Source organism: Canis lupus, chromosome 15 (assembly GCF_011100685.1).
Source record: "Canis lupus familiaris isolate Mischka breed German Shepherd chromosome 15, alternate assembly UU_Cfam_GSD_1.0, whole genome shotgun sequence".
NCBI classification, from domain to species: Eukaryota; Metazoa; Chordata; class Mammalia; order Carnivora; family Canidae; genus Canis; species Canis lupus.
Window position 1 is genome coordinate 24,602,594 of NC_049236.1, and position 19,959 is coordinate 24,622,552.

The 19,959-nt window shown below is 43.1% G+C and overlaps 2 protein-coding genes and 1 long non-coding RNA gene across 5 annotated transcripts in view; 2 read left to right on the forward strand and 1 right to left on the reverse strand.

Annotated features, from left to right (window-relative positions):
- Positions 1-8,041: 8,041 nt before the first annotated feature.
- On the reverse strand, positions 8,042-17,469 carry CCDC59 (coiled-coil domain containing 59). 3 transcript variants are annotated; one of them, XM_038558564.1, is made up of 4 exons: positions 16,777-17,469; positions 14,375-14,671; positions 10,981-11,080; positions 8,042-8,518 (listed from the first exon to the last, which is right to left on the reverse strand). In XM_038558564.1, the coding sequence occupies exons 1-4, from the start codon at positions 16,928-16,930 to the stop codon at positions 8,437-8,439; spliced, it is 633 nt and encodes a 210-aa protein (XP_038414492.1). In that variant the 5' UTR covers positions 16,931-17,469; the 3' UTR covers positions 8,042-8,436. The 3 variants fall into 3 exon arrangements, with proteins under 3 accessions (XP_038414492.1, XP_038414493.1, XP_038414491.1); XM_038558565.1 differs by having other exon boundaries at positions 10,981-11,061; positions 14,359-14,671; positions 16,777-17,468; XM_038558563.1 differs by having other exon boundaries at positions 14,359-14,671; positions 16,777-17,462.
- The window catches only part of METTL25 (methyltransferase like 25), a 108,124-nt gene continuing 105,203 nt past the window's right edge, over positions 17,039-19,959 (forward strand). The window contains 2 exon segments of the mRNA XM_038558562.1: positions 17,039-17,311; positions 17,314-17,383. Of these exon segments, the coding sequence (XP_038414490.1) occupies positions 17,114-17,311; positions 17,314-17,383 (268 nt within the window). The 5' untranslated portion in view covers positions 17,039-17,113.
- On the forward strand, positions 18,571-19,040 carry LOC111099024. Its single transcript, XR_005370416.1, has 2 exons — positions 18,571-18,774; positions 18,854-19,040. It is a non-coding gene; the product is annotated as an uncharacterized LOC111099024 (long non-coding RNA).

Genomic DNA, 19,959 nt, shown 5'->3' on the forward strand with positions numbered 1-19,959 from the left:
CTCCATTCTTTTCCACTGGTTCCCAAATATCAGAAATGGAATGTTTGATGGACACTTGTGCATAGGAGTGTCATTTTTAAAAACATCACTTTGTATCCTATGGATATCATATTGGTCAACCCAGATGAGTCCTTTAAGACCCGGCTGTTAATTTATTTCAAAGTGTGTGTGTGTGTCATGGTTACTGCAAGGGTTGCCAAATGCTGTGCCAGCATGTACTGTCAAAAAAAAAAAAAAAAAGACCACTGTGAATGACTATATAATAATCAGTCTGAAATGTGGAATTACATAGAAAGCAAAGTTTTCAAAGGGCTTAAATACATCTGTCTTGATGAAATTTCACAGATGGAATTTCTAGAGTTATCCGCATAGCAGCTTGGGGTGAATGTTAGGAAATTCAGTTTTTGTTTAAGCTCAGAAATCAAATTGTCATGTGACCTTGAATAAATAATTTAGTATTCTATTTCATAGGTTCTCATTTCTAAATTATATTTGGAGTTCTGTTTTGATGAAACGTAGATGAAATAAATGTACCTGACTGAGCCATTTTTAGAAAGCCCTAAAAGTAGTATTTATTACTATCCCAGTGTCTAATCCTGAAGCAATATGTGAAGCCAAGCTCCGAATTTGTCATCTGCTGTGTGTCCCAAGGTAGAACCTTTAGACTACTTCTTATATTCTTTAATAATTTTTTTGAAAGTGGCAAAACAGTAATAGTTTATGATCACAATTCTAAACATAGATTCCATTCTTAGTCAACTTATAAATGTGTAAGTTAATAATTCAAGCCTATTTGTCCCTTTCACACTCTACATTAATGTTTCCCAGTTTTAGTTATTCCTGGGACAGCAAAATACTGCAAGCTCTTAAACTATTTCAATTAATAGCAAAGAATAATTCTTTCCATTCACACCAGATTAGTTGTTTCTAATTTCTAGAATAGTGCGTATTCCATTATTGCCAAAACCCCTATATAGACCAAAGAGTTGTCATCATGACTCACGTGGATGGCTCATTTATTAGGCCGCTAATGCAAAAAACATTCCTATAAAATCAAAGAATGTGGGTAAGCTTTTAGAGTTGATGACAAATATATATACCCTGTGAAGAATATATAAATGTGGAAAATTATAAATTGTAGTAATTCATGATGCAGAATACATCTCAAAAAATTTTTAAAGGGCTAAACATGGGTTGTTGTAAATTGTAACCTTTCTTAACTAATTAAAAATTAGATTTTTAGGGGGCACCTGGCTGTCCCAGTTGGTAGAGCATTCAACTCTTGATCTCAGGGTTGTAGGTTCAAGCCCCAGGTGGGCTATAGAGCTTACTTTAAAAACTAAGATTTTTAAAATAATTTGTCAATAAAGCATACAAAAAAGTAAATTTGCTTGGAAATGGGGGTAAGAACGTAATGGATGAATTTAGCGGTTTTTCAGTTTTTACTAAGGGAAACCGCTATTGTGAATATTTACAATTTAAGATGATACATTCGATACTATGCCAAATTATACATAGATTGGAAGAAAAGAAATCCAAATTACTCCTTTCAATATGCAAGCACGAAATGCAAGTCACACAAATATGCTAATGTTTTTTAAATGAATTCAGATTCTAATCTACATTTAAAACACAAAAAGTAACCTTCCAAACCTCCTGCCATGGTAATTAACTCAAGAAGAATTTCCAAAAGACTTTTTCCTAAGGATGTCAAGAGGAAGAGAATGGTATTAAGGATCCACTTGACTTTATCCACTGTGGTGAACAGATACATTGAGGTCTACTCAGATGTAAATTGAACAAACACTTATTAACCCAAGCCAGTTCCTTCTACCAGTTTCTCTATTTCTGTTGTAGATTTTCTATGTAGTATATATAGCATATTATAAAATATACTATATATAAAATATATTATAAATATATATATTTATATATAAATAATAGCCGACCAAGTACAGGGGGCTCTCATAAAAAAATCTGGGGAAGAAGAAATGGACTAGGTCTTTTATAACCATGAGACAGTGAACTGTCTCTGTTGCATCTTAGAAAAACACGATCTCTCAGTGATGTCCATCGGATGGCTATATCTGGGTTAAGTAAGCACTAGGATACTTGGAGTGTTTGTATGACGCCCATTTTAGGATTATACCATCTAAGCACCTCTGCTTTGTATGTGATTTCACCAGTTTAGGATTATGGTGTTTGGCTCTCTCTGCTTTGTATGTTGTGTGCCCAAGACACCAAAGTTCATCAGTCTCTTCTTATGGTTATTCTTCCGTTCCAGGAGAGAAGGTTCAACCATAAAGAATTTGGCTCACTCTGCACAGACTCATCCTTTGAGTGTGTCTGTGCATCAGAGGTTCAGTGACGGAAGTGGCCTATTGAGATAACAATATTCTGAACCCTGTATGACTGCACTGCATTAATATTAAACACAACTGATGAAGTTTTGGAACACAGGTGAGGTCTGGAGCTGACGACCAAGAAAGAATTCTCGAGATGTCTTTGGTGCAAAATGGTGGTTTTATTAGAGCACGGGGACAAGACCTGTGGGCAGGAAGAGCTGCTGCCCCAGGCCTGTGAGGGGTGGCTAATTACATATCTAGGGTTTGGGGGAGGTAAGTAAAAGGGAAATTGCAAAAGGATTTTTCTATGCTAAGGAGGACCTACAAGATACTGGAGGTCTTGCCATGGTCAAGTTAAAGATTGCTTTTTCCTCTAGCAAGGCGTTAACATTAAGACAGTTGGAAGCTTCCTGAAGAAGTCACACATATCCCCCCCCCCCCCCGGGTGGGGGTTGTTTGTGGCTTATCAGCTGTCCTTTGTCCTCAGCTAGCCCTGCTCCCTCATCACAACCACAAGTAGAAGTTGAACCAACCAATGATGACCTTTTTTTGACCAATGGAACACTGCTTTGCCATCTCAAATGGATCTTGTACACTTTGCAAGGTTGACAATAAAATAGGCTAAATTACTCAGCATAATCAGTTAACAGGCAACATCTAACAAGTTCCAGTTTGCACAAATGCAATATGAGGAAGAAGATACTAAAAAAAAAAAAAACCAAACAAACAAACAAAAAAAACCTTAAGAAACTTGCACTGATGACACTTTGTGTTATTTCCGTCATTTTTACATTATTTTTCATCTCTCAAACATTACTGAAAGTGACACACACTGGAAAGTCAGTCCCCACTCAGACCCCATGACCTGTGTGGATTTTGACCAGGTAAGCTGGCCTCTACAGAGGACCACAGGAATGGTATCACAAACCTCACAAATGGTATCAAAATGGCCATCGGGGACCACAGCAATCACCCGTGCCTGTGCATAATAACTGAGAATTACAAGGATGATTCCCTGGTAGCTTGGAGACTTTCTGAGTGTAAAAAGAGACATTCCCATAGACCCAGCCATTTTTGTAATTTAAAGCTTTGGAAATGCACAGGCTAACTGTAACCATGTATTTCGAATATACCAAGAACTGAATATGGTTAAATTCAGCTATGCTGACAGAAAACGATCTGTTCGGGTTATTTGGGTTAAATCACTAAAGAATACCAGAACAAGAAGTACAAAAAGTGAAAGATTAAAAAAAAAATCATTGTGCTATGTCTTATTTTGTCAGGCATGGGCTTGCTTCACATCCGTCGTTACCTTCGGTTCAGACTGTTTTTGAAACTGTCTGCTTCTAGAGACTTTTTTGACTTAGCCTCAGTTTAAGGAATCATGTGAGTGGAAATCCACCGATGTGGGTTGGTCATTTGTGCGGTGACATGTGAATCCATAGAAAGAACAGAGTTGGTGTTCCAGAAATGTTGTATAGCATTTTTATGATGATATGTGTTATGGGTTGAATCGTGTCCCCCATAAAAGATACATTGGATTCTTATTCCCAGGACCTCAGAATGTGGCCTTGAAAGAGGGTCTTTATAGAGCTGATCAAGGTAAAATGAGATAACTGGGAGGAATCCTACTAGAACATAATCAGCATCCTTATAAAAAAGGGAACTTTGGACATAGAGACAGGCACGCAGAGAGAACAGCATGTGAAGACTGGAGTTACGCTGCCATAAGCCAAGGAACCAGTAGAGCTAGAAGATATACCTGGACCAGACCCTTCCCAGAGAGCATGGCCCTTCAACACCCTGATTTCAGACTTCTGGCTTCCATCTCCCTGATGGCCATTTCTGTCTTTCAGGTGGATCTAGCTGCTGGGAGATGACGGCAGCCTGCTTAAACTGAGAAAATGATCTGTCTGGAAGTTTAGTGAGGGGGAGACCTCAACATAGAGGCATCTCCTACAGCTCAGACGGTTAAGAGATGCTCATTTAGCATGTCGCACTGCGAGGGCATTGCCACCGGCTTTTGGTCTGTATGCACTTCTACCTCCTTAACCACCGTTGCCTTGTGAGTGTTGAATAGCTTCCGCTAAGTCATCAATATCTTTCTTACCATTAGTCAACGTATCTGAAGTTATAAATCCTTCAGGTTTCACAGCATTTCTAAATCACAACTGTAAAATCATACCGACTATCATTTTATCTTCCTCTGCCTCGGACAGAGCTATTGCTTCCGCTACCTGGGAAGATCTAATGTACGTAATGGAGCTGCTTTAATGGCTGTATTTTCAGTAGACACAATAAGAATGGATGCCTTTGTCATTTTTAAGATAAAATCCATCTTGGGATACCTGGGTGGCTCAGTGGTTGAGCACCTGCCTTTGGCTCAGGGTATAATTTCGGGGTCCTGGGATCGAGTCCTGTGTCGGGCTCCCTGCATGGAGCCTGCTTCTCCCTCTGCCTGTGTCTCTGCCTCTCTCTCTTGTGTCTCATGAATAAATAAATATAATCTTTAAAAATAGAAAATAAAATAAAATCCACCTATAAACTATATCAAATCAAGTGTCAGGTGGGAGAGGATGAATGGAGTAAAAAGATACAGATATCCAGTTATAAAATAATTCATGAGGATGTAGAAAACTGTATTGCATAGAAGTCCTCTGCCTTGAAGAGCAGCAAACACTGATATAGTCAGTTTAGCATATTTTTTCTATCATTAAATCCTAAATGAGGTTGCTTTCTAGTGTTGCTGCAGCCTCTGAGGAGGTTCCTGAGGCTCACACATAGTTTAAATATAGTTCAAGGTCAAGCTGTAGTGGCCTGCCTGCACCTGCCACCTGCACTTGCCAATTCCTTTAATACCAGCACCGCCAGGGTGACTCACGGAGCCTCATCTTGGCTGGCATCAGCTGAGGCCATGCATGAAGCCAGTTTCTGGGTGAGCCCGCTCCCACATTCTGAGCATTTGCTGAAGGTTGGGTGTCTACCATTCCCACTCCCCACCCTGCTTCTTTGTTGAGGCCGGTACAACCTCTACTTGAGGCTCAATAGTCCACTCTGCCTCTGTAGAAATATCCGATTTTCTATAGATGAAGCTACCCTGAACTTCAGTTCAAAATCCCATGTGCCGTAAGGCTTAAAGTATCTCGCCCAAAATGGCAGCAATTAAAAGCCTACTGCATATTTTTAAAAATCAGATTAACAGGGCAGCCAGAGTGGCTCAGTGGTTTGGCGCTGACTTTGGCCCAGGGCGTGATCCTGGAGACGCAGGATCGAGTCCCATGTCAGGCTCCCTGCATGGAGCCTGCTTCTCCCTCTGCCTCTCTCTCTCTCATGAATAAATAAAATCTTAAAAAAAAAAAAAATCAGATTAACGGTCCAGTATAAGCCTCTGCAAACTGCCAAGATCAAAATCCCCTGCGTCTGTATTAAAGTTTGAGGGTTAAAACTACAAGCTCCGGCCACCCAAAGCTGCTGCACTTCTTGTTTTATTTCTTGATGTATGGACCCAGGCAGCACAAATTGGTTTTAGATGTCACATTCCCCCAAACACAGGCCTCTCCTCTGCTCTGCCTCCATGTCCTCTCCCTCCTACCCTTCATCCATACTGCCTGTTCTTTACAATTTCGGTGTAAGAATAGTAATCAAGATTATATGCACTGTGCAGGCAGGCCAGGTGTTCTCCCCAAATTACCATTTAGCTAAGTCACTACTTTGCTGGGCAGAAAAATTAAGAAGAGCAAGGAGACCATGAGTTCTAGGCTGAGGGTGCAGGGAAGAAAACATCAGCAATGGATAGGAAGAGTTAGCTCCCATTCGTAATAAAATACACAGAACTATTTTTAAGACTTTTAAATAAACTTTTACATATACCCCAGGCTTTCTTCCCTTCGTCTTTTCCTCATGCTGTCTTCACTTCTCACCCTTAAAACCTTTTCCCACAAACAGTCTCATCCATGAAATTATCTCTAATTTCAACCACATGAAATCTCTCAGCATTTGTCCGATGCTCCGGAAAATGTTCTGAGGGCCATCCACAACAGAATCATGAGCTGTGAAAACATGTTAATGAGCCCACAGATACGATCCAAACCTTGGAAGTAGGACCCTTGAATGTGCCTTGTAAGAAGTTCTGGTGAAGTCTGAACCTCTTTTTTTGTACCTAATCATCACAGATTACTTTTGTCCTATGATGTTATTTATTTGGTATTTACCATTAAGTTGGAGGAAGGAATTCTTTCTTTAAGACTAATTCCTTGGGCAGCCCTGATGGCGCAGCGGTTCGGCGCCGCCTGCAGCCCAGGGCGTGATCCTGGGGACCCTGAATCGAGTCCCACGTCAGGCTCTCTGTATGATGCCTGCTTCTCCCTCTGCCTGTCTGTGCCTCTCTCTCTCATGAATAAATAAAATTAAAAAAAAAAAAAAAGACTAATTCCTTAAGTGGACCTTGCACTGCTCATAGCAGCTGCTCAACAGCATTTGGAAAATGAACTCTATTTTTTGCTCATCTCTCAAAAGTACTAGATGTCTTCCCTGGTACTATCCTGGTAAAGTGTCTCCCCTGTCTTACCTTGATAGCGTCTAGAGGTAAAACACAAGTGAAATCATCGTACAGCAGTTGAAAAATTTTAGTTGCACAATGTATTCTCTCTACTGATATAGCCATATTTAGGCTCTTGGGGTTGGCTTGTTTTAAAGGCAAATTTCTAAGCACTGTTTTTCTACATAATAAAGAATTCCTCTTCTTTAGTAAGTGGTTTCCTCAGCATCTCCTAATGCATTTTTTTTAAGATTTTATTTATTTACTCATGAGAGACACAGAGAGAGGAAGAGACATAGACAGAGGAGAAGCAGCCTCCATGCAGAGAGCCGGATGCGGAACTTGATTCCCGGACTCCAGGTTCATGTCCTGGGCTGAAGGCAGGCGCTCAACCGCTAAGCCACCCAGGGATCCCCTTCCTAAACGCACTTTTAAATGCCAATGATAGAGCACCAGCGCTCCCTAAAACCTTAATGCAGTACCAGGCTGCATGTTTCCATTTATAAAATCTTATTACACAATTTTTTACAAATACTATCATAGGGTCCTTTTGTTTCTAGGGATGATACACAAGCCCTCCTCATCTTGCAGTGATTGTAAGGGGGTCAGAGAAGCAGTACACCAGTCTTTTTCCTCAGCTCACAGAAAGTATCAATGGAGACAACACTGTTGTCCAGTCACAGCATCCTTCCTTAATAGGGTACCACAGAATCTGAAAAGCTTAATTATTGCTGTGACACTGCTCAGTTTCCATCATCACTCAAGATTTGACACTAACAAGCTATCTGCTTCCATTTAAGAAAAAGTTTATAAATATACCAGATGGAATTCTTACACCAAACTCTATAAAGACCATGTGATGGGACGTCTGGGTGGCTCAGCAGCTGAGCCTCTGCCTTTGGCTCAGGGTGTGATCCTGGTCCTGGGATCAAGTCCCACATCAGGCTACCTGTGAGGCGCCTGCTTCTCCCTCTGCCTGTGTCTCTCATGAATGGATAAATAAAATCTTTAAAAAAAAGAAAAGAAAAGAAAAGAAAATATAAAGACCATATGGTAATATGCTAATGGTAGAAGATGGCTTCAGCACCCATGTAGCCTGCTCTTAGGGATTAATAAATTTAAACATTTCACTGAAATGATTCATTGAAAGTTGTGCTCCCTTATTTTCAAAACATTTTATTTCATCTGAATTTCACATGATACAAAAATATTACATGCTTAAATATGTTCAAATAGAAAGTTCTTTGGACCACTGTCCTTCAAAGGCAAATCAATAAGAAACAAATTATACTATGTAGGGCACACATAGAAAATTTTCTTTCACAAGAATAAAAGTATTTGAACATTTTATACTTAGTATAGCTTTACAATCCATTTTATGTTAACAAATTTAGTTAACTGTTAGGAGGTACAGTACCTATACAAAAGAACTCAATAGAGAGCAGATATTTTAACCCTTAAGAACATGTCTGATTTAATTATTCTCTTGTATTTTTTTAAGAAGATACTCCATTTGTAAATTCAGGTTTGGTTGGCCCTTTTTAGTCTTTTTGCTCAATATTTTGAATACTTCCATTTTCTTCTTTTTATAGAGCCTTTGAGCTTCTTCTCTCTCTCGTTTTCTCTTCTCGAATTCCTAAAATTATTAACATATGTAATTTCCATTAGTAACAGACAGCAGATATGTTTCAATAATTGTGTTGAAATAATTATCACACAAATGCTTTAGGATTGTCTTATATTTTGCAAAATGGGAGGAGTTGTCACTGAAGTAGTGTACCCTCTTTGTCTTTATACTATAATGCATCCTATAACATAAAATAAGGTAAAGTTATTAAATTTTTAATTCTTTGGATAAAACTAAAATTAGAGCAGAGAAAAGGAAGCATATTTAAGATTTCATCGTTTAATTAGATCTGCTAGAACTAGAAGAGACTTTAGAGATTACCTACTCCATATAATACAAAAACCTTCACTTCCAGAATAACTGGTATTCTTTTTAATTTGCTGTCTAACTGCTTTAATTCGGCAAACATTTACTGACTATACACTGGCCAAACACTGCTAGGCATTATGACTTTGATTAAGAATTATCATGTTCATTTGATTTGCTAAGATAAAGACTCAAATTCATTTAAGCATAAGAAAAATAATTCAAATTTATACATAAACCTGAAAAGTACTACTTGAAATGCAGAACATTCCTACTAAATTAAATATAAAAGTTAAATGAAAGTTCATAAATAATGCAATACATATACGGTTTCTCAATCTCCCTGGTAACATATACAGCTCCCAAATGACACAGCGTGTTTTGCATGGTAACATAATCATCAAAGGGCTTTCACATCAAAGCATATTCCATTCTTTTTTTTTTTTTTTTTTTTTAATTTTTTTTTATTTATGATAGTCACATCAGAGAGAGAGAGAGAGGCAGAGACACAGGCAGAGGGAGAAGCAGGCTCCATGCACTGGGAGCCCGATGTGGGATTCGATCCCGGGTCTCCAGGATCGCGCCCTGGGCCAAAGGCAGGCGCTAAACCGCTGCGCCACCCAGGGATCCCAGCATATTCCATTCTTATAAAACTTTCATGCTAGGCTATTATCATCATCTTACAGATGAGGAGCTGATGCTCAATGATACTGAAAGTGACTTGTCCCAAAACCCAAATACCTGGCAGAGCCAAGTCTTGTATCTAGATCTAGATCTTATGAATTCAGTCTGTATTAGCACTCGAACTTACGTTCTCCAATGGTATAATACTTCATTTATTTTAATAAGTATAAAAGAGCTGGAACTATTTGTGAATTTAGGTAGATATAGTCTAGTTTACCTCTATGGAGTTTCTCTAAACAAAGTAAAAAAAATTTAAATGGTCTTACCATTTACTATGGGTGCTTATGTGATTTCTTGTGGATTGGGTATTAGCTTTTATACTGACATTTGATATCTGTAAGTCCTAAGAAACTGTCAATTATAAAGAAAATTTTAAAGCATACTATATATGCTTTACTGTATGATGGCGCTTGCCTTATCTGGCATACTATTTACAAGGGTGGCTAGAAAAGAGTATAATGTAACAAAACCTATGAAACAAATATCCAGTATTTCCATAGAGAGATGTTTCTGCTTATGCTAATCCACCAGTCTCAGAATAATCATGAGAATTTAGTTGTTAAACTTCCAGATTTTTTAATTATATAAATTCTAAAGCTAAGATATAAAATAAATTATGTCAGTGCCATCTTTAAAGTAGTTTTTGATTGATGTGTTCTCTTTTAAGGCAATAAATATAGCTTCAATACAAAAAATAAAAACAAGTTAAATTTTATCGAAGCTGTAGATACTTTTATTATACTCACTTGAATAGGACTTATATTTTGGATTTCTGAATGATAATAAAAAGTGGTAATTTTTTGTTAAGTTAATCTAGGAAGCTGGGGATCCCTGGGTGGCTCAGTGGTTTAGCGCCTGCCTTCGGCCCAGGGCCTGATCCTGGAGTCCCAGGATCGAGTCTCACGTCGGGCTCCCTGCATGGAGCCTGCTTCTCCCTCTGCCTGTGTCTCTGCCTCTCTCTCTCTCTGTGTGTGTCTATCATGAATAAATAAATAAAATCTTTAAAGAAAAAAAAAATCTAGGAAGCTTTTTAATAGGCATGATCAACTCTTTTTGAGAAAAGTATTTTTTAATGCCTCCTGGTTTTTACTTGCTTCGATGTAAAATTATGATAATCATCTATTCTTTTCCCAGATCAGTAGGTCTCAAATTTTATTATACATAAAAATTTCTTGAGGCACTTTTAAAAAGTGCAAGTCCTCAGACCATATACATACTCTTGAAAAACGCTGTTCCAGATGCTCATAACCTATGAGCAATGTCTTTAAAATCCTATTCTTGATCTGCTAGTATCTCTTCTCAAGGGTAATATAAATGATCAAGGAATTTGTTGGAATTCTCTAGCTCTGCTAAAACTACTCATTTATTCAGCAAGTACTTGTAGAGAACATATTATATGCACATACTAAGAAGCACAACTTTACATAATCTTCATTTAGAATAAATTAAAAAAAGAATCTACATATTTTGAAAGGTCTTACCTGTCTCTTAGCAGCACGCTCAGCTTGTACTTGCTCATATGCTTCCCGTGCTTTTTGATTTGACGTTTTCTTTTTATTTTTCTTTGAAACGGTAAAGGAACTTTTTAAGATAAAGATATGTAAGTCAAACAATTAAGTGACGTAACCGAAGTTATGATGCACTCACATCAAATATAATACTTCCACAGTAAAATCTCACTGATGCAAATTGATAGAGCAGGGGAGAGAGGCTGGCAGAAAGAGGTCATCAACCTTATTAGTAAAATGTCCATATAACACATCAAAGTGGAAAATGGGGACTCTTGAAGAAATATTTGAACCAAGGACAATACAGAAAGCTCTGAAAGATCCTTTTAAGATCCTGAAATGTTAACAGGAAACTAGCACAAGAATGACACAAATGATAGACTGAAAAGGCATTACATTTAAGGACACTATAAAAGTTATGGGTGACACGAACTTTAATCCCAAAGTGCCCTGACCGTCTCTACTTTATCTATTCAGTCACAAATGACCACACCTTGAAGGCAGCCCGCAGTTAGGACTGTTCCATCCTGTTGAAGTACTCACCTCTCTGGTGTCCCTCTCTAACCTAATTCAACTACTCAGGCTCAGATTCCATCCATTTCCTCAAACTATCTGATTCAGCAATTAATCTTCCTTTATCAGCTTCAACTTTTTACTACATCAACTGAGAACCATAATAAAACATATTTCAGCAGCTCCTTTCTTTTCTTTTCTTTTTAAGATTTTATTTATTTACTCATGAGAGACACAGAGAGAGAGAGAGAGAGAGAGGCAGAGACACAGGCATTGGGAGAAGCAGGTTCCATGCAGGGAGCCCGATGTGGGACTCGATCCCAGTCTCCAGGATCAGGCCCTGGGCTGAAGGCGGCGCTAAACCGCTGAGCCACCCGGGCTGCCCAGCAGCTCCTTTCTTTTTCTTTTTTTTTAAATTTTTATTTATTTATGATAGTCACACACAGAGAGAGAGAGAGAGAGGCAGAGGGAGAAGCAGGCTCCATGCACCGGGAGCCCGACGTGGGATTCGATCCCGGGTCTCGAGGATCGCGCCCTGGGCCAAAGGCAGGCGCCAAACCGCTGCGCCACCCAGGGATCCCCCAGCAGCTCCTTTCTTAAACAAGTGCTTAAATTACTCATCACCAGACTCTCTGTACTCTTCTAACCAGGGACTAATCTTTTCCTTGTCCTTTCACAGTCAAGTACCTTGAAAGCATAGTGCGTAGGCTACAGTCATCACCTCACACTCTTTATTCACATTCACTCCTTAACTCTTTGCCATTTCACGTTTGCTCTCTCCAATAAAACAGTCCATGCCAAGATAGTGATGACCTTCTCGCCAAATACAATGATTGAATCAATGGATACTATTCAGTCTCACTTAACTGACCATTCACTACCTTTGCAAATATACTCCCTTAGTTCTAGTAACATTTTTCTCTCCTGCTCATTTTTTCCTTCCTTGCTCCAGGCCTTTCCCCAAGTGTTTCTCTTCTCGGTCTCTATTCTTTTTTTTTTTTTTTCGGTCTCCATTCTTCAGTCATATCCATGACCATGGATTCAGACACCAAATGGATGTACACTCAAAAAACTCAGAAAGGCTTATACATTAAAATCTTTCCAAAGTCACCAATGATTACTTAGGCCATAAATCCAAAGACTTGGTCTTAGTCGTGTTTTGTGTGGACTAAGTATTTGATAGATGACCAGCCTCTACTTTGCACAACTTTCCTCTGCTGACTTCACTCTCTGTATTCCCCTTTCTCCAATTACGACAGTCTTATTAACTTTTTCCTGCTTTGACCCCAAAATAAGTAAACTTTAAGAATATGATGGTCATGGGGCAGCCCGGGTAGCTCAGTGGTTTAGCGCCGCCTTCAGCCCAGGGCCTGATCCTGGAGACCTGGGATTGAGTCCCACGTCAGGCTTCCTGCATGGAGCCTGCTTCTCCCTCTGCCTGTGTCTCTGCCTTTCTGTCACTCTCTCTCTGTGTCTCTCGTGAATGAATGAATGAATGAATGAATAAATCCTTTAAGAAAATTAAAAAAAAAAAAAAAGAATATGATGGTCACTTATATATCATATCTTATGGTTTAACCCTCCTCACCTCAATTATTGCCAGGAATGACTGAAATCTACATTTCTAGATTTGTCAGAGCTTTACATCCATTATTAAATAATATGATGCACAAGCTGACCAAAAAAATTTGAATTTTTAGTGTCTTTGTCTCTATCTCCACCACACTTTCTCCTAGGGTATTATTTCCTATTACTTTTATCACAAATAGTTAACAACTTTAAAGAATAGTATTTTAGTGAACTAAAAAGTTACAGTCTCAAGTAACACCTGGATTCCCTGCTGGTTTAGGTTTCAACATACATTTTTAACCTGAGATGTGTGTAGAGAAAGCTTTGTAAGGTAGCTCTTAAAAAACCAAAGTGTTAAAAAGAAGACAAAACAAAACAAAATAAACAAACAAAAAAAACCCAAAGTGTTATACAGCTATGCCATTTGTTTTTTAATGGTCACCAAGTCTATGTCCTCTGGAAAAAGAATCAAGAATAGTAGTAACAGTTAACATCCATGTAGCACTTCCCAGGTACTATACACCTTTTATGGAAATGAACTCACTCTTCACAACATCATGAAATGGGTCAGAGACACCATAGAGACCATGTGAATAATCCATTCGAGAGTTCTAACAACATGACAGCTCTGGATTATGTACTTTCATTATTTCCATTTCAGAGGGCATCAGGCACCAATATGTTAAGTCCAGCTCCAGAGTCTGGTATTAACCACTACACTTTAATAGCTCTCAAGAGACAGTTGTTTATTTTAAACATGGATTAGTAACAGGAGCCAAACATGGTCCCCAAAAGCTAAATATACTCAAAACACTAAAATCCAAAACCTAGATCTTTTAATTCCAATTCCATTACTTCTCCCATTAACCTATAAACTAGCTTAATGCATTTCAGCTAAAAAAGAAAGCTTTCCTGAAAATATTTTCACATAATCCACTCTGACTTCTATGATGCCTTAAAATAAGAAAGATTGCAATTCCTTAAACTGTCCTATAATCTCTTTGATAAAATACTATTTACATCTAAAATTAAGGATTTGAGGGGTGCCTACATGGCTCAGTCGGCTAAGCTTCTGACTCTTGGTTTCAGCTCACGTAATGATGGATCTCATGGTCCTGAGACTGAGCCCTACGTTGGGCTCTGCACTCAACTGGGAGTCTGCCTGAGATTCTCTTCTCCTCCCTTTTGCTCTCTCTTTCTCTAAAATCAATTAATCAATCTTTAATTATTTTTAAAAAACAAAGGACTTGAAAGAAAATCAATACATACTTTACTCTTATGCTACCTTGTTCTGCAGACTGAGGCTGCTCAAAACTACAATGTTCTTCTGACGAGGCTTTTTCGATGTCACATTGCTCCTGTGGCAAAGGTTGATCAGTTTGTTCTTCTGACAGAGGCTGTTCAACTTTTCTAACTTGCTTCCGGAGTCTTTCCTCTTCAGCTAAATAAAGGTGTTTCAGATGATCCGGGTATCGATCTGTGAACTGGGATTCCTGAGGGGTTTGACCCTTCTTTTCCCTCCATTGCAATTTCTTATAATGTTGCTGAATCTTCAGTTTTCTTCGGAATGCAAAGCCTTGCCCTGTTAAAGAGTATGAGCCATAAATTACTTTCTCAGAAAGGGAGTTGTATGAAAAATGTAACTGTTAATTTAAAATGGAAAACTTCTCATATTATCACATTCAGAAACTAGAATTACACGGATTTGCCTAAAAGGTCATTCTAAGAAAACGAGTTTCGCGGGGGTGGGGTGGGGGGTGGGGGGTGGTGAACAGTACGTTGGTCCTTTGCAAAAAGACTTGGTTAACATCAGTCATGCATGCTCGGCGGGAATCCCAAAGAACAGAAAACGACTCGCGCCGCAGGACTCCGACTTACCGTACCCAGAATCCAAACAAATTCTTTCTCTCAAACACTCATTCCAGATCTTCAACACTTAAGAAGAAAACCCACATCCGTTATTTGACCTTAGAGAAACACCGGCGGTAAGACTGACTTTCTAAAGTAATTCTGTACAAGAGTGAGAAGACAGTGTGCGATTTCTAGCAGCGATGAGAAAGCTGAACTTAAACTTAAGACTTACACATTTTAAATGGAATTTGAGGAAACTTGTTGACAGCAAGACAAATAAAAGCACAAACGAAAGCGAAATAAAGGAAGGTCAGTGAGAAGGCTGGAAAGCTCTGGGATATTTGTAATCAGCAAAGAACAGGGGCAGTGCGTTTCCAGCCATGCCTCTCTTGCTTTTTTTAAAAAGATTTTATCTATTCATGAGAGAGAGAGAGAGACAGAGAGAGAGAGAGGCAGAGACACAGGCAGAGGGAGTAGCAGGCTCCATGCCGGGAGCCCGACGTGGGACTCGATCCCAGGTCTCCAGGATCACGCCCTGAAGGTGGCGCTAAACCGCTGAATCACCCGGGGATCCCGCATATAAGCGTTTTTAAGTGTCCACAAGAAGGGTAAAATCGTATGTGTAAGCTGCTTCTCCTCTTTAGATAAATCTTTAGAGCTCCTCACTGTTCCTGACGGTTGGAAGGAACCGGCTTTTTCTAAAGAGGACAATCCCAGAGGACTCTCGGAGGAGGGCAGTTTTGCAACTTTGTTCCCAAAATATAGAGAGGCTTACTTGAAAGAGCGCTGGCCTTTGGTACAGAAAGCCTTGAATGAACATGTATACACATTTTATATACTTCTTTGAGATTTTGCTTTTATACCTTTTTTTTTTAATTTTTATTTATTTATGATAGTCACACACAGAGAGAGAGAGAGAGAGAGAGAGAGGCAGAGACACAGGCAGAGGGAGAAGCAGGCTCCATGCACCGGGAGCCCGACGTGGGATTCGATCCTGGGTCTCCAGGATCGCGCCCTGGGCCAAAGGCAGGCGCCAAACCGCTGCGCCACCCAGGGATCCCCGCTTTTATACCTTTTTTTAAAAAAATAAGTTTATATGCTGGTGGATTTTTTTTAAAGGTAGTAGCGTAACTAGTTAATTTGGTTCCTTTGTTTTTTGTTTTTTTTAAAGAGAACTCTTTGAGTGTGTGCGCCTACAGGCATGTGTGAGCAGAGGCGGGGGCAGAGGGAGAGGGAGCCCCGCGTGGACGCGGCCGAACACAGAGCCCGACGTGACCTCTGCTCTCACGGCCCCTGAAATCACGACTGGGCTGAAATCAAGAGTCGGATGCTTAACTGACCGAGGTGCCCCTGGTTCTTTTTTTAAAAAATATTTTATTTATTTATTCATGAGACACACACACACACACACACACACACACAGAAGCAGAGACACGGGCAGAGGGGGAAGCAGGCTCCAGGCAGGGAGCCCGACGCGGGACTCGATCCGGGACCCCGGGTCACGCCGCCCCCCCCCCCCCCGCCCCCGGCTGCCCAGCCCGTCCTTCCGACCCTCCACCCTAACACTTGCAGGCAGGGACCCGCAGGCGCTGTGGGTGCGGCCGCACAGGGAAACCGCAGAGGAAGACGATTCTGATCGAGGAGGGGGGCAAGTCGGGGGCGACGCTTGAAGACCCAGAGTTAGCAGCCCGGGCTCATCCTCCCGTTCGCAGCTCCGGGAGGCCCACGGCTCTAGGGGGTTCGCCATGGCTTCCTCTGCGCCAACCGAGGCCGGCTCTCGTTCCTGAATCCTCGGGTGCGGCGGGGAGCGAGCGGGCCGCGGGCCTGGGGACCTACCCTCGCGAACGCTCCCCTGAAACGCCTGAGGATGGTTCGACCGCCACGTCCTCTGCTTCGCATCCTTACTCCTGAACCCGGCCGAAGACGCTCTTGCGCTACGCGTCCCAAGACCGCCCGGCGGCCAGCCCGCGGCCGGCCCCACCGGCGCCATGGCGCACCACCCGCGTCGCCGGAACACGACGGACGCTGTTGAAATACGTCACGAGACGAAAGCAATCAACCCCCCACCCCGCGTCCAGATCGACGTTCCGCTGATCTGGTCTGTGTCACTTGCGACCGAGGCCTCGCCGTGCGGCCACGTTTGCGCCACCTACAGCCCGGGAGGGTGAGCGTCATGGCGGCTTCTTTCTCGCTCCCGGTGACCCAAGACTTGTTCGCGCTGCGTGCCAAGTTGCAGGAGCTGCTGCAGTTCCTGCGGGAAGCCTTGTCCATTTCCAACGCACACACGGTGGACTTTTATACGGAGTCCGTGTGGGAGCAGCTGATCGATTTACCCCCTGAGGCCGTGCTGGGGGTCCTGAGGAAGTCAGCGGTGGAGGCGAGGCCGAGGCCGAGGCCCGGGTCTCAGAAGCGCGCCTCCTGTCGGAAGCCGAGAGTCCCTCAGGTAAGCGGCAGGTGGGCGGGGCGGGCAGGGAGCGGAGACTCGGGGCGGCCCACAGAAGCGTCTCCCTAGCGGAAGAAGAGCGGAAACAGGTGTGCGGCGGGGCGGGCGGAGGCGGCCGGACGCGGGCGGGGGCGGCGGAAGTGCGGTTGGGGGCACGGCGGGGTGGGCGCGGGACCTTCTTCCGGGTTCTCTCTCCGGTCCGTGGGTCCCCAGGTTCCGTAAAGAGAACCGGAAGTCGCGCGGAGATCCGAGCCGACCGACAGGGATTCCCTTACCGGAGGAAAACACGCGAAGCCGCGCTTCTGGGTTCCGCGCGGGAAGCGCGGGAGACGGGTGCGCGCGGAAGGCACTGCAGGATGGATTTCTACATGACGATAACGTCTATCTTGGATAAATAAAATTATTTTTAAAAATAAACAAATAAGGATAACGGCCAAGGGACAAAAAAGCAGGAACCGTTAGGCGTGATCGTGGGGGAGGCTGCGTCCTTTCCGGGGGGTCAGGAGCCGGGGGTCCGGGCGCCGCCGCGGCCGGGGGCACGCGGGCGGGCGGGGCGGGGCGGGCTGGGGGCGCCGCCAGCCGTCGGGAGCGCAGCGGGGTTTGGGGTGCGGCCCCTGAGGCCGCGGAGGGGCTTCTTGTCACTTAGCTCCGAGGAGGTCGTCCACCAGGCGTCGGAGAGCGGCTGGGCGAGGAGGACTGCGGGGGCCGCGTCGTGCGGCTGCGGGGAACGGCGCGGGGGTCGCCGCGGGGCCTGGCGTCCGCGCCCCGGGGCTGTGGCCTCGAGCAGCTCAGGGCCCCGGAGGTGAGTTCGTTCTGAGGGTGCGGGCAGGGGGCACGTGCTGGCCTCTGGGCCCGGGCCGCAGGACGCAGGACGCAGGCCGCAGGAGGCGGGCCGGGGGCTCCCCGGGGCGCTGCGGGCGGGGCCTCCGTCCGGTCGGCGGGGCCCGGCACTGAGCGCTCCGCGGGGACGCCGGGCAGCCCTCGCGTGCCCCGCTGCGTCCGTGGAGTGACCTCCTGACCGAGTCGCGGCGGCTCCCCCGAAGAGCAGAGCGAGGGGAGGGGAACCTGAAGCCCGGGGCTGCCCCGCGCCGGTGGCCGCCCGCGCTCCCGTCGTGGCCCCGCGGCTCGGAGCCTGCCGCTTGGGGGGCCCGGCCACCGAGAGGCGCCCCGGGGCCGCCGCGGCGAGTCCGCCAGCAGGCCTTGGGGAGCCGGTTACCGAGACCGGACGCCGTTCGCGCAGAGCCGCCGTCCACGCGGCCCGCACGCGTGCCTCGTTTTGTTTTTTTGTTTTTAATCGTTTCCCCTTTAAACACGTGAGGACCGCCGTGTTCGCCGCCGCCGAGCCCTCCGCGGGCGCCCCGACGCGGCCTCGGCGGCAGGACTGGCGAGCGGTGAGCGCGCGGGAGAGGGGCTGCTACTGCCTTTTGGGAAAACCTTACAACCGACTTTTTTTTTTCATTTATTTAACAGTGGAATCCTGACTGCACTGTTGTTCGCTTTTGAAAAGTTTCTGGCCCTGCAAACTTTCATACACACTATTCAGCCGCACAAATGCTCAGCTGTCTTTGGTATTAAAAAGAATGAATTTTCATAAGTCGTGCTTGTAAGGAATGTTAATTCTTGTTCACGAGAAGATTAAAGATCAACATTTTCTCTATCACTGTATGAGATCTGTTAGTGTCAAAGAAGAGCAGTTTTTGTTCTTTGACTATTCGCACCTCACTAAAGCTTACATGGTTGCTATCTACAGTATAATTTAGCGGTTAAATTTTTAGACTTGTTCAGATGTGGTTCAAATTCCATTTTTTTTTATCACTTATTAGCTCTGTAACCGTGGGGAAATTTTGTTCATTCAGCAAACATTAACTAAGTGTCTGCTGTGCGGTGGCACTTTTCTAGGAGCTAGGGAAACAGCAGCAAATCAAACAGTAACCCCTGCCTTCATCTTGCTTGCATTCTAGAAGGAAGAGAGAGTTTTTTTGATACCGCAGAGAAAGATGAAGTGTAGAAAGGGAGGAATAGATACGGGAAGTGCAGGAGGAAAGTATGCTTGCAGCTTTAAATAGGCTGTTCCAGCAAAAAATTATGTAGGTAACTCTAGAAAAGAAACCTGGATAAGAAGAAAAATGAGTCCTGAAGCTCTCCGGAAGGGAAGCATCACAGGCAGTGCGAGAAGTACAAAGGGCCTGGGGTGGAAACATGCATGGTAATGTTTGGGGAGGATTGAGGAGACTTGAATGGATTTCCACCAGGGACTCACAATAAGTATTTTCTGCTGATTATGTATGAGGAGACAAAAAGGAAACAATTCCCAGAGCTGCAGTGAGTTAATGGGCAGTGTGTGAAAGTACACTAGCAGATGTTTGACCTAATCATTTGGTGTTTTATGAGACCAAGTTGTTTCTGAAGATCTTCCTGTAGCTATTTTAGTAGATTTCATTCGCCAGGTAATGTTATGGCCTGGTCAGCCTCCCACAAATTTCTTCTCCACCATCCATCTAAAAAGAACTAGGAAAGAAAAAAAAAAACAAACCTTAATTCTCTAAAATAAAAAGGAAAGATGTGGAAAATAATTA

Coding starts and splice junctions, on each gene's coding strand:
- CCDC59 (XM_038558563.1), bottom strand. CDS start 16,930: ATGGCGCCGGTGGGGCCGGCCGCGGGCTGGCCGCCGGGCGGTCTTGGG. Junction 11,081..14,358: donor CAAGGTAGCATAAGAGTAAA/GTATGTATTGAT, acceptor TATCTTAAAAAG/TTCCTTTACCGTTTCAAAGA. Junction 8,519..10,980: donor AGCGTGCTGCTAAGAGACAG/GTAAGACCTTTC, acceptor TAATAATTTTAG/GAATTCGAGAAGAGAAAACG.